The following is a 14,230-nucleotide window of genomic DNA, read 5'->3' as shown; positions in this document are numbered from 1 at the left end:
GGGGGAGTCAGCAGATAGTTTTCTCCAGGTGCTTCTAATTCACTGTGAGGAGAGGGGAGCAGGTCCTTCGTGCCAGACCCTCTGAATCCTGCCCTAGCCAGTGCTTTGGGGCTGAGAGGCAGTCAGGTTGTGTTCTCCAAGGTGAAAGGCTCATTCCTGCCAGGAGCTTGACATGCTTGTTCTCATTCCAGGGAGTTCAGCTCAGAGTTCACATGCAGGCATCTGGGAAGCATCTTGCCTGAAGCCACTTCCCTTCTCTATTGTGTGCAATTTGCTTTGAGCAGATTTGAACTCTGATTAGAAAAACAAAGTGAAAATCTGGAGCACAGGGAGATGAACCAAGCCAAGCCCAGGCACGTTTCTTGCTGGCAGTTGCTGTGACCATTTCAAAGGGATGAATTTGGGTTCTGTTCTGCAAAATCTGTTCAGTTTTTGGCACAGAGCAGTTCACAGTTTTGCAATAAACACTTGAGTCGTGCCTCAGATCCTGGCAGGGACAGAGCGGGAAGTCTGCCTGTGTTCCCTTTGCTCAAGCAGCTGCAGGGGTGCATAGGTGGGAGGCAGATTGAGAAGAGCGGAAGTTCTGGTGTGTTCCTGGCTCTGCTGCTGACTTCCTGTGACTGTGGGCATGTATTTAATTCTTCCTGCCTGCCTGCTTGATCCATACTGCTTGAAGTGAGCAAAGCAAAGATATTTCCTGGGGAATATGAGGCATTTAAGATACCAAGAAAACCTGGCAGAGGCTGCCCAGAGAAGCTGTGGCTGCCCCATCCCTGGCAGTGTTCAAGGCCAGTGGGATGGGGCGTGAAGCAGCCTGCTCTAGTGGAAGGTGTCGCTGCTTGTGACAGGGAGCTGGAGCTGGATGAGCTTTAATGTCCCTTCCAACCCAAACCATTCTGTTGAGTCTGTGATCATAATCATAGAATCATAGAAGGGTTAGGGTTGGAAAGGACCTTAAGATCATCAAGTTCCAACCCCCCTGCCAGGAGCAGAGTAGAGGGGCAGGATCACCTCCTTTGACCTGCTGGGATGCATCCCAGGATACGGTTGGCTTTCTGGGCTCATGTTAAGTTTTCTCATCAACCAACACCCCCAAGTCCTTCGCAGGGCTGCTCTGAATCTCTTCTCTGCCCAACCTGTAGCTGTGCCTGGGATTGTTCCGACCCAGGTGTAGGACCTTGCACTTGGCATGGTTAAACTTCATAAGGTTGGCATCAGCCCACCTCTCAAGCATGTCAAGGTCCTTCCGGATGGCATTCCTTCCCTCCAGCGTATCAACTGAACCACACAGCTTGGTGTCATCAGCAAACTTGCTGAGGGCACACTCAATCCCACTGTCCATGTCACTGACAATGTTGAACAAGACGGGTCCCAACACCGATCCCTGAGGGACACCACTCGTTACTGGTCTCCAGCCGGGCATTGAGCCATTGACCACAACTCTGTGTGTGCGGCCATCCAGGCAGTTCTTTATCCACCAAGTGGTCCATCCATCAAATTGATGTCTCTCCAATTTAGAGACGAGGATGTCGTGTGGGACAGCGTTGACCACTTTGCACAGGTCCAAGTAGATGAGATCAACTGCTCTACCCCTGTCTATCAGTTCTGTAGCTCCATCAGAGAAGGCCACCAAATTGGTCAGGCAGGATTTCCCCTTAGTGAAGCCATGCTGGCTGTCACCAAGCACCTTGTTGATTTTCATGTGCCTTAGCATGCCTTCCAGGAGAATCTGCTCCAAGATTTTGCCAGGCACAGAGGTGAGACTGACTGGTCTGTAATTCCCTGGGTCATCCATTTTCCCCTTTGTCGTGGTTTAAACCCAGTCAGGTAACTTGTTCACTCACTCCCAGTGAGTGGTGCCGACCTGACAACAATCGAGGTCCGTGTCGTGTGTCCCCCCCCCCCCCCCCCCCCCACCGGGGCTCTCCCCTTCCCCACTCCTGGAGGAACGGGGAGGAGGATCGAAAAAGTGCAACTCCCACGGGTTGAGACAAGAACAGTCCAGCAACCAATGTACAACACAAATCACCACCGCTACTATCAACTGCAACAATGATAAGAGAAAGTAACAAGGGAAGAGAATACGATACCACCGGCCAAGAAAAACGAGTTCCACCCGGAAGACCGTGTCCTTCCGGGTAACTCCCAGTCACCCCCCACCCCGGGCATGACGTGCTGTGGTATGGAATACCTCCCTGGCTAGCCCGGGTCAGGCGCCCCATCCTTGCTTCCTCCCGGCTTCTCCTCCTCCCTGGCAGAGCATGAGCCTCACAAAGTCCTTGGTCAGGGTAAACATCACTTAGCAACAACTGAAAACATCGACATCACCAACACTGTTCTCAGGCTGGAAGTCAAAACACAGCACTGCACCAGCTACCATAAAGGAAAAAAAACATGACTGCTACTGCTGAACCCAGGACACCCTTCTTGAAAATGGGGGTTATATTTCCCTTTTTCCAGTCATCAGGAACTTCACCCGACTGCCATGATTTTTTAGATATGATGGCCAACTTCATTTGCCAGCTCCTTCAGAACCCGCGGATGGATTTCATCAGGTCCCATGGACTTGTCCACATTCAGGTTTTTAAGAAGGTCTCGAACCAGATCCTCTCCTACAGTGGGCTCAAGGTCTTCATTCTCACAGTCCCTGCATCTGCCTTCCAAGACTTGGGTGGTGCGGTCAGAGCCTTTGCCAGTGAAGACCAAGGCAAAGAAGTCATTCAGAACCTCAGCCTTCTCCAAATCCTGTGTTGCCAGTTCTCCTGAGAGCTTCCGGAGGGGGCCCACATTGTCCCTTGTCTGTTTTTTATTTGCTGCGTACCTGTAGAATCCCTTCCTGTTATCCTTAATACCCTTAGCCAAGTTTAATTCTAATCGGGCTTTAGCTTTCCTAACCTGGTCCCTAGCTTCCCGTACAACATCCCTGTATTCTTCCCAGGCCGCCTGTCCTTGCTTCCACCTTTTATAAGCCTCTTTTTTTCATTTGAATTTTCCTCAGGAGCTCCTTATCCATCCAAGGAGGTCTCCTGGCCCTCCTGCTGCACTTCCTTCTGGTTGGGATGCAACACTCCTGAGCTTGTAGCAGGTGATCCTCGAATATCAACCAACAGTCTTGGGCCCCTCTGCCCTCTAGGGCTATATCCCATGGAACCTTGCTAAGCAGGCTCCTGAAGAGACCAAAGTCTGCTCTCCTGAAGTCCAGGGCAGTGAGCTTGCTGCACGCTCTTCTCACTGTCCTGAGGATCTCAAATTCGAGCATCTCATGATCGCTGCATCCAAGGCTGCCCTGGAGCATCACATGTCCAACGAGCCCTTCCCTGTTGGTGAGCACGAGGTCAAGCACGGCACCTCTCCTTGTCAGATCCTCTGTTACTTGCAGAAGGAAGTTGTCTTCCACACAATGAAGGAACCTCCTGGATTGCTTGTGCCGGGCTGTACCGTCCTTCCAACAGATGTCAGGGTGGTTGAAGTCACCCATGAGAACAAGGGCCTGTGAGCGTGAGGCTTTTCCTATCTGTCTATAGAGTGCTTCATCTGCAGGTTCTCCTTGATCAGGCGGTCTGTAACAGATCCCCACAGTAATGTCTCCCATCACTGTTCTCCCTTTAACCCTGACCCACAAACTCTCTGTTGACTGCTCACCTGTCCCCAGACAGAGTTCCATACTCTCCAGCCTATCCCTAACATAAAGGACAACTCCCCCTCCCCGCCTGCCAGGCCTGTCTTTTCTAAATAGCCTGTAACCTTCCATTCCAACACTCCAGTCATAGGAGCCATCCCACCATGTTTCTGCAGTGCCTATTATATCATACCCCCATAGACGTGCACACATCTCTCGTTTGTTCCCTATGCTACGGGCATTTGTATAGAGGCATCTGAGCTGAGCTCCAAATGAAGCCGGCTCATTGGCTGGAGTGCCTGGGATATCTCTACAGTGCTCCAAGCATTTATTATAGGTGCTGGCAACTGACTGGGTGTGTTGGGATGGAATGATGCCACTCCTCCCCCAACACATCTAGTTTAAAGCCTCCTTGACAAGTCTGGGAAGCCTCCTACCAAAACTGCTCTTTCCCTTCTTTATCACACCAGCTCCACCAGCCCCCACTAGACCTGGCCTCCAAACTTGGGTCCCGTGTTCAAGACACCCAAACCCCTGACTATGACACCACTCTTTTAACCATTTATTAACCTGGCCAATCCTTCTAGCTTTTTTTAGGTCTTCCCCTGTATCCTGGAGAATTAACTAAAAGACTATCTGAGCTCCAGAGCCCCTAACCACTGCTCCCAGGGCTCTGTAGTCCTTCTTTATGTTCTCCAGGCTGCTGCTGTCTATATCCCTAGCGCCTACATGGATCACTAGAAGTGGCTAATAGTCTGTGGGACTTACTAGAGCAGGCAGCCTCTCTGCAACATTCCTGAACCGTGCCCCTGGTAGGCAACACACCTCCCTTGAGACCGGGTCAGGCCGACAGATGAATGCTTCTGTCCCTTTCAAAGTAGAGTCCCCTGCCACTATGACCTGCCTCTTTTTCCTGGCAGCACCAGTAGAGATCTTCTTTACCAGTGCATCAGCCAGGTGTTTCTGGTGTGAGTATGTTTCCTCATCAGCCCTCTGCAGGACAGCAAAGTGGTTCTGGGCAGGAACAACCGATTTAGGAGGAAGCCCCTTGGTTTTGATTGTCCTTTTCCTCCTTTTTTTTTTTTTTTTTTTTTTTATGTGTCACTAATTCCCATCTTCCCAGGTTAACGGCCTCCTTCTTTCCTCCATGAGCTAGAGGGGATGCTTGGGGCCCCGGCACAGTTTGGGCCAGGAGCAAGCATTCCTGCTTCCTCTCAGCTACTCTGACATCTTGTAGCCTATTAATAGCATCCCACACCCAGCCACCTGCTGGAGGACCTCCACCACGGAGCACCGAGTGCAGCCCTGCCCCTTGTGCACCTGGTTTTCCTTTCCACGCGCTGGTTTTCCTTTTAATGCTGTCATTCCATGTGCTGTATGTATGTGTGTGCCCGTCACCCTCCTTGTGTCAGAGGCACTGGGTACTGCCTAGGAATTCTGTGTGCCCTTGCTCTGGCTGAAGAGAGCAGTTTTCTCTCTTTTCTGGTCTCTAAAGTGGCTTATTTCCAAGTGGCTGGATTAGGCAGGACAGGGGAGAGAGGATTCTCCTTTGGGGGCTCAGATGAAGACAGTCCAGAGTAGAAACAGTCCACTGCTTATGGCTTGCCTGTTGTCTGTGTTACCCCAAGCCCTGGCCCTGACTGCTTTCTGTGCTGTTGCTTCCCATGGATTGTCAGTGTTTTTAGTCTTCCCTGGTTTTATTATACTTCAAAAGTTGGGTTTCAGACACTTTCCTCCACTGTTGTGCTATTCCTGATGTCTTTTCTGCCATACTGTTCTGACTGTAGCTGGTACATAGATGCTATGAGGTTCTCTCAGAAGCTTTTAGCTCATTCTTCATCTGCATCATGTAGAGTGTTGGCTAAAATAGAGGCTGGTAATAAGCACCTGGCAAATTCTGTGTTCCTGCTCGTAATATACCTTTTGTTTGCTGTCCTTGGTGCGCTGTTAATGGAAGTTAATGGACACTGATCTTCCAGGTGAGCTTTCTGTAGAAGATGCTAGCAAACCTAGGATGCAGGTCTGAAAACAAGGGCTTCGGCTGCTGCTCTGTAAGGTCAGGGCGGGAGCTGCTGTTTCCAAGCTGCTGAGAGATGCCCTGAAGGGGGGATCCAGTCCCTGCTGGTAGCAAGTCCCTGCTGACAGCTGGGCTGAAGAGCTGTGCGCCTTCCCCTCGCACAGCTCTTTGTAAGAGCAGGCTGTGCTAGTCCAGAAGGGCTCCTCATGAGGTATGTTGAGCTCCTGCTAGTTGAGTGAATTACTTCTCCCTTTGATATCTGCAATGATTAAAGGCAGCTCTGCTTAGTATGTGTTTTCCATAGGAAAGGCCATGTCTCTTCTCAAGGAGGGGATAGTTCTGCTGCTTTGGTTGATGTTTTTTGAAGAACTGGCTGCTGACAGGCTCTGCTTTGCACTGTGTGGTGCCTTGATCCCAGCAGGTCTCGTGCTGGCAGAGCAATAGCTCCCAAAGGGGGGAAGCAAAAGCAGAGCAGGAGGAGCCATTCTCCACGTTTTCAGTCAGTACCAGATATCTTCTTTCCTTTTTTCTTCCCCTTCAGCTACCAAGGGCCTCTTCCCTGCAGTAGAGTCCTGACTCTGGTTGCTCCTGTGCTCTGACTGGAGCTTGGAGTTAGCTGAGAGGACAAACCATGTGGAGATGTGCCTCTGCAGAAAAAGGGTTTAAATGCCACTGGGCTTGGCATAGCTGTGAGCACCTGGATTGAGAGCTCAGGACATCTGAAGGCTCCCTGCTAACAGGGGCAGCTGCCCCAGCCTTAAAAGTAGCTTTGGTTGGACAACATCAGTTGCTCTGAGTGCTCAAGGCGACCATTGACATAAATGGTGTTTTTAAGGCCCAGCTACTGTTCTGTTGCCACTTTGTGCTGCAGCCTGGGTGAAGCATGGGAATCTTCAGAAGCTTTGGTTCCTTTTGGTTCTTTCTAAAAGGGAAGGTGTGTGGTTGGTACCTTGGATCTCACCTTTCCACTGCCCCTGTGCTGTGCTCTGCTGGTGGGTTTCGAATCCCAGACTGGTTTCAGTTGGGAGGGACCTTAAAGCTCATCCAGTTCCAAGCCTGTGCCACTGGCCCAGACACCTTCCACTAGACGAGGTTGCTCCAAGCCCCCTCCAACCTGGCCTTGAACATTACCAGGGATGGGGCAGCCACAACTTCTTTGGGCACCCTGTGAATGTAACTTACAGTAAAATGTAACTGAAAATAGATGATTTACGTGGCTGACCCAACACCCAGCCCTGGTACATGTTAAACGGATGTTCTCAGAGATGCAAACCCTCATGATTTAAGGCCCAAACAAACCTTTAGAGGGACCTGAGGCAAATGCAGTGTTTAAATACATTTATCTCGTAATGCTCACTGCAGGGAGGGGAGTGCTGCTGTCACAAGTGATGTGACATGAGATGTACTGTGCGTATAGAAATGTGCTTTAAAAGGAAAGTATTCTGTGTGTCTGTCTACGCCAGTTTTAGTTCTTGTGAATTTTTAACACCCATTTGGCTCTTGAATGCTGGTGGGACAGAACTGATTTCTGCTGCATTCACTGTTTGCAAATGTTTTGGTTGCTCTATAGATAGCAACCTCTGAAAATATCTGCCATGTGTGTTAAGAAGCCAGATTCTATTTTCATGCTATGCTTTATTCAACCCAGAGAAATCCATTGACTTGAGCAATACAGTACTTGTGCAGCTGAGAGAGGGATGTGGCCCGAGGGATCATGACAGAACCTTTCTTGTCCTGTCCTTGCAGATGCTGTACAGGTTTTGCAGCGTTGGCAGCACGAGCGATTTATGGCAAACTTTGTTCAGTAAAATCAAGACTGGCTTCAGTTTAAACAAAGCTTTTGAGGAGAGTTCCAATACCCCCCTCCCCACCCCATGAGGCAGCAGCACAGCAGACTTGAAAGCCAGGATAGACCCATGCGCTTTCTGTTCCCCTCTTATTTTCTGGAGAGGTAAGGGCAGGATGAAGGATACGTAGGCTGCTGTGGCAGCAGTGCCCAAGGGCGTGCTTACTGCTCCAACAGCCTCAGTTCTGGATTCGGGCATTTGAATTCCTTGTGGTCAAATGGAGATGGAATAGCTGAGAGCTGAAGGAAGGCAAACCCTTTAGGTGGTCATGGGGAAGAGATGCTTCATTGCAGAGAGGGGTGAACTGTGGCCTCCTCTGGGGTGAGGCATGGAGCAGGGTCTCAGAGACCCAGGATCAATTTGGACCTGGGTGGGAGTCATTGGGGCCACAGACAGTGAATCTTTGAACTTTTCTGACTTCACAGGTGTGGATGGCCTCTTTCATTTCGGCAACTCAACCTCACCGAAAGCATATTTGATGATAGATATTTAAGTGTCTAGCTGGACTGAAGGCCATTGCTACCTCTGTTCCTGTTCAAAGCAGGGAATACTTCCTTTCCCCTTCCACTTCCTCACCTATTCCCATAAAGCAAGCAAGCCCCTGCCTCCAGCAGCATGGCACATATACATACATACATACAGTGGCTCTACTGGGGCAGGGGGTGCAGGTGGAAGTCTGCAATTAGCAAACTGCTCTACAAGTATTCTCTTGAGGTTTACTCCACGCTTCACTGAGATGTTTGTTCCATCTTGTTTCAAGGCAATGTTACTCCAGCTCAGAATAATAATCTTCATCCTAGATTCCATGGTAGTAGCAAAGAGAAGCGCTTAAATTGCATGCCTGGTTTGTAAATCTTTTTATTAAAAGAGTTGTTTTTTATTCTTTTCCACAGTAGTAAAGCTTTGGCACTTACAGTATAAAAATAATCACTGATCATAATTACACCAAATTCCTCTTTGTCAACTGCATACTAAGTGTCTTCAATACATTTCATTCCCATATAAAAACACTTGAAGGTCAGGGGAACAAAACTGATAAATAACAGTATGAGATACAAAGATACAGCTAGAAAAATACTAGGATCATGGAGAAAGAATGAGGACTGTGCATATTTTAAATATCACAGTGACTGGATTTGCTGTTCCTATCTTATTGCTGGCTGCACGCTTATGTGAAAGCAGAAGTGTTTGATGGACTTTCCTATCTCTAAACTTCAGTGATGTTGTACTCAAATATTCTTTGCATAGCAGGGGAACCTTGAATTTCTACACCCTCCCCTTTCCCTTAATCTTTTGATCCCCCCCTAATTTGTGATTTAGCATCACCCCCTTTTATTTCCTTTAAATTTGAAAATACTGACTGGTATTCAACACTTTGAGTAAAACCAAGACAATTGCTATCAATCATGAGAAAAGTCTGAAACACTCCAAGAGTGGCGCTTGGAGAAGCTGTGAGTTGAGCTTAAGCTGGGACAATGGCTCCAGAGCATTTGGCCATTCTCCAAAGCTGCAGTTTTGCTTTAGCATCACTCCAGTTTGGTGGTAATCCTGGCAGACAGGGATTTAGACTTTGGTTTGTCTGTTGTCATTGCTGCAAGAGGTCTTGCTGGATGTTACTTTCCCCGCGGATGTTGTGTGTCTGCCTGTACATCTAAGGGCATGAAACACTCAATGGGGCAGTTGACGTTCTGTCAGGAGGGAAGGAAATCAGTTAGTGCTCTGTCCTGTAAGGACGGACACTTCCATGCTGTGGTTTGGGCTGAGGATTGCTGCCAGCACTTAGGCTTCCTCAGCACAAAGCACACAAGCTGGTTTAGAGCAGCAAGTGAAGACTAGGAAATCACTACATGCACCACCACCTCAGCCAGAGCATGCAGGAATACCCCAGAACTAACCAAGAACTGACTAACTACTGATGTGAGTGTGGCACCCAACACCACATGTGGAAGGGTAAGCTCAGTAACAGTTTGCTGGATCAGTGGCTGGACCATGCACTTGTGACCAAGCAGAGTGCTGCACGCTACTCTCACTCTCAAGCCCTGTACACACCCCATGCAGAGAAGGAAACTACTCACGGTGTTTGTGGCCTGGTGGTATCTCTGTGTAAACTGTGTATAGGTGTGCCCAGCAGAGCCTTCAGGGGCCACCTCCACACTGGGTCTGCGGCAGTTGTCACAACGCCAGCCCTGGGGAACCACAACAACATGTGCACTGGTCAGACCACGCTGAGGCAGGCAGCCAAGGAGCTGCCAGTATTCACACCAACACCACAGAGGCTGCTCCCATTTTACCTTGCACAGGCCCTGATGGAAGATTTAAGCTCTCCTGCTAGTCATTTTTTCTCTTATAGAGGCCTGTTTTGGCCAGGCATCAGGCACCATCTGACCTGAAACCCAGCAGTCTTAGGACTGACCTCAGTACAGCCTCCTCTCTTCACCCCCTGTGTTCAGCGTGCCACGTCCCTCCTGCTTACCTGCTGTCCTCCATAACAAGTGCAGGAACAGATGGCCCCAAAGTACTCCTTCTGCCACTGCTCTCCAACTTGGTACATCTTCCCATCATCATAGCATGTGGTCTCATCTGTGAAGGAATGGGCAGAGCTCAGCTGCACGGCCTGGCCTTGGCTCCAAGCAGCCTCAGAGCAGGTTGGTGCTGAGAACAGGAGCCTCTGGCTCCTGTCTGAACAGATGCTCACTGACTGGCAGGGAGAACATCAGTCATTTTTATAGCTCTCCAGACACTTCAAACTAGAGCATGAGGGCATTTGCCTGACAAGAGCAATACAGTTTAATTCAGAGTGTGAAGTCAGAGGACATTCAGGTGACAAGCCCTGCAGGAAAGTCCTGTGTTACTGATTAGGGTAATCTACAACCCTTGGTGCAGTTACATGTCCCTCTTGGGTAGCTCCAGGGCCACAGGCAGCCAGATGCTGAGTGTGCTGTGATCTTAGCTAACAACAGAGAGTTTTCTTCTTGTCAAGTTTGGCAATGTGACTTTTACACCTTCAGCCCTTGTGAGAACAGATTCAATCTGTCACAGATTCAGCCTCCAAAACCTGGATCAGACACCCCGATACCCTGCTTGCGCCCATGGCAGGACCAAAAGTTAATGGGAAGGGTCCTGAGGTGCTGAGATTTCCTGAATAGGAGCTCAGATTAACATCAGAAGGGGACTTACGAGGTTCACACTTGAATTCTCCTTTCCCATTTCCAAGGCAAGTGCAGCTCATCATCTGCCCGTTCTCTCCCTGCCGGTCCCACTTCTCCCCAATCTTGTAGTTCACACCATTATCATGGCACCACTCTGAAGAAGGCAGAGGAACAAGAGAAGCAGGAATTATCTCACACATTGAGGCGACCCAGCAGCAGAACACTTTGGTGACCCAGCAACCAACAGAGAGTCAGGAGAAAGGATCTTTTCAGCTTGTCCACGTCCCAAGGATGAAGTGAGTTCCTGCTGGAAATGGGTTCAGCTTTTGCAGCTTTCAACTGCTGAAGACTATTACAGCTCTAGGAAATGACTGGAGGCTCTTAGGAAAAAAGTAGGATGTGACAAAGACTGGGGACAGGGAAAGGAGTGCTGGATAACAGGAAAGGAAGAGAAAGGAAAGGGAATTTAATAGACATGGAGAAAGAAGGGAGAGAGAAATATTTCAAATGCTCTTTTGGAGCAAATACCTGGTAAAACTGTATCACAGAGACTGCAAAACAATGGGTAAACCATGTGTCTCAAACAATGAATTATAAAAATGAATCCTGTAGAACAAAAGTCTTCCCTGCAGTCACTCCTCTGAGGCCATGCAAACTGTAGAAATGCCCTCTATGCTGAGCTTACTCTAAAATTTAAATTAGCTGGGTATGTGTTGTGTTAAACCACTCAATCACAGGCTTTTCTTCCATCCCCTTTCATGAAATTTGAGATTATTCCAAGTAAAACCCAGTCCTGCAAAAATAAATCTTAGTGCCCCAGCCAAGGTGGTGCCTGCAGAGCTTAGCAGAGCTTCAAAGAGCTGCTGAGAAAATCACCATATCATCAGGATTGGAAGGGACCTCTGGAGATCATCTGGCCCAACCCTCCTGCCATGGCAAGAACACAGCTGCTTCCACAAGTTGCTTTTGCTTTGCAAAACAGCATGGGGACTTTCTGTAATACCCACTGAAATCCACACAAGTTCTGTCTGGCCCATGACAACCATGTTTATATTTAAGACATACAGATTCAACCATAATCTACTATTCAAAGCCATCTTCTTCACTGGCACTTAGGCCTCTTGCCTATCTGACTCTTACCCATTACCTAGATGTGACTGACAAGGGTAGGGAAAATAAAACATTTCCCTTCGGTGAACAAGTCATTATGTATCAATACAGCATTGCTCATTCATGAGGCAGTAAGTGGCACTACTAGCTAAGCTGCACAGCTCAGGAACAACCCCAGTTTTCCATCACTTCTCGTGATGCAAAACACTGCTTCGGTTTCAAAACTTAGAGCTCGCACCCATCTGCATCATGTTTGGATCAGGCTGGCTCCATCAAACATGTCATTAGTACTCAGGGAGCTTGGAGAGAGGGATGGTCAAAAGCAAGCTACTCACTAGAAGAGTCGCATCTGAAATGGCCGCTGCCAAAGCCTAAACATTGGCACCAGAGCTTAAAGCCAGTTTCAGATAACCGCTCCCATTCCTCGCCAATGGAATAGAAGGAGCCAGTGTAAGTATCAAAGCAGGTGTCGTCAGCTGGCTGGTTTAGTCCTTCAGACACTGGAACAGAAAGAGAGGAAACAGGCATCACACACAGCAATAGGAACTACTGAAAGACAGAATGATTTTCACTGAATACATGTGGCTTTTTTTCTCTTATAATATCCTGGCAGTAACAGAGCTCCCCCATGGGCATATTGATGATTCTGTCAGCAGCCCAGACTCCCTATGATTTATTTTCCATTTGCATGTGTCAGAGAGATTGAATGCTAAAAAAAGCTGACATGGAGGCTATTTTCATTTTGATTTGCCAAGTTTTAAGCAAGTGTGAGTTTCTGCATTTGCTGCTGGAGAGCAACAACCCAACTTAGCCTGGTTTTGAGAGAAGCATGCTGTGAGATGCTGGGGAACAGCAGGAGCTTGAGAGCTGCACGTGCACATTTTTGAGGCACTTCAGACTCTAGCTCATGGCAGGGGGACAGGAGGAGGAGACCAAACCAAGGTGGAAATCAGGACAGACTGATTTACACCTTAGGTATGTGCCTTGATTGAAAGGTGGGTGTTTCACACCAACAGCTCAGTGTGTGATGATCAAGGTTGAGGCTAATGCTCACGGTTCAGTCTGTGACAGACATAAGGCAACTGGGTGCTGCAAGGGGAGAAACAGCCTGATTTCCCAGTGAGGCTGCGTGGAGCAGCGTAATGGATGGACAAATAAATCCTTAACTCTTCATTTCCTCTTCTCCCATCCTGTCCTCTTCTTCCTTTTTGACCTCAAAATACACACAGGAGCATCTGGAGGGAGAGCCAGTTGTTGACCAGACCAGACCAGGCTAGACCCCTGTGCTGCTAAAGGCAAAGCCCAGGTCCCACAGGGTGTGTGTGGGCTCTGGGCTCTCCATCTGCGGCAAGTGCTGTCTGAGACCACAAGTACTTTGTGGTTGGTCACATGGCTTCTAAGTGCTGCTTGTTTGTGCATGATCAGCATCTCGGCAGGCAGCCTGCCCTGCTGCCAGACCTTCCCAATGGGCTAGTGGTGCTGCTGGATAGCTAACACAGCAGCAGTGGCAAGTGACTGACAGAGCAGTTAAGCTGACCACCAGCACCTTCACATAAGCATGATGTGATATTTGGACAGCAGACCTTTGCTACTGGACAGGAATGTGCAACACCAGCATGATCCCTGACCTCCTCTGCAAGCAGCAAACACCAGATCTCTTGCTTTCTCCTTGGCACTGATCCTAGAGGAGGAGTGTATGGTGCCTTAAAACACGTTTTTCATGATTAGACAGCAGATCAGAATAGCTCTAGTCATACAGTCAGTGGGCCAGTTATCCAACATCAATGGAACCCACAAATCATTTGTCCTGATGTCCTGCTATGACCTCTCCTTTGTCAGGAGAAGCTTCCTTTCTGAACTGCTCCCAAGCCTGGGCACCAGGTAGGTTGCCTTGAGTAAGAGAAATGAGGCAAGGGCAGCACAGGTTCACTGGGACTCCATAAGGCTTTTACTTACCAGTATTGCCAACTGTGACCACCTCCTCCAGCACCTTTTGTCTACGGTGATCTTTCAGGGCTTCCACTATGATGTTGTAGGTGGCCCCTCTTGTAAGACCAGTGAGCGTAGCACTAGAAGAAGTGCCCGGAACCCTGAACTGCAACAAGAGGCAATGCCAAGTCACCAGAAAGAGTGATTACTCCCTAGGTAAGTAGTAAAGACGTAGGTGTTTAGGTTGACTTCTATGCTCTGCATCTGATGGAGCCCATGAGGTATATGTCATTACCACCATTTAAGGGAAACAGAAACCAAGGGAGACAAAGGGTAAGGGCTAAAAGAGTCTTCAGGGAAGCAGCATCTGTCTTTGAAACCCCCAACCACCTCCCTGACTGTCCCTTTCCCTGGGACTTTCTGGTTTATCAGTTTTATCCTGTAGCCTTCACCATGGAGAGGAGGGAGGCATTTACCCTGCCTTGTTTCAGTTACGTGTTAAAAAGACTCTTGAAGCTAACTCTCACTGCCACTCCCTTAACACAGCAAAGGGACTGGA

At 48.7% G+C, this 14,230-nt stretch overlaps 2 protein-coding genes across 5 annotated transcripts in view; one reads left to right on the top strand and one right to left on the bottom strand.

Moving 5' to 3' along the window:
• Window positions 1-14,230, top strand: part of UBE2F (ubiquitin conjugating enzyme E2 F (putative)) — a 358,305-nt gene that overhangs the window by 5,639 nt on the left and 338,436 nt on the right. The gene's annotated exons all lie outside the window — the stretch shown is intronic.
• Window positions 7,252-14,230, bottom strand: part of FN1 (fibronectin 1) — a 55,378-nt gene continuing 48,399 nt past the window's right edge. For 3 of the 4 annotated variants that reach the window (XM_061458159.1, XM_061458133.1, XM_061458150.1), the window contains 6 exons: window positions 13,699-13,837; window positions 12,078-12,242; window positions 10,661-10,786; window positions 9,957-10,063; window positions 9,559-9,669; window positions 8,326-9,171 (listed from right to left, as the gene is read on the bottom strand). In XM_061458159.1, the coding sequence (XP_061314143.1) occupies window positions 9,097-9,171; window positions 9,559-9,669; window positions 9,957-10,063; window positions 10,661-10,786; window positions 12,078-12,242; window positions 13,699-13,837 (723 nt within the window). In that variant the 3' untranslated portion in view covers window positions 8,326-9,096. Of the gene's footprint in view, window positions 8,280-8,325; window positions 9,172-9,558; window positions 9,670-9,956; window positions 10,064-10,660; window positions 10,787-12,077; window positions 12,243-13,698; window positions 13,838-14,230 lie in introns of those variants that run through there. The other variant, XM_061458142.1, reaches the window with a different exon arrangement.

Source organism: Pezoporus flaviventris, unplaced genomic scaffold (assembly GCF_033815535.1).
Source record: "Pezoporus flaviventris isolate CSIRO_AGI_PZ_B2104156 unplaced genomic scaffold, CSIRO_AGI_Pfla_v1 ptg000001l, whole genome shotgun sequence".
NCBI lineage: Eukaryota > Metazoa > Chordata > Aves > Psittaciformes > Psittacidae > Pezoporus > Pezoporus flaviventris.
This window is presented reverse-complemented; position numbering and strand designations above follow the sequence as displayed.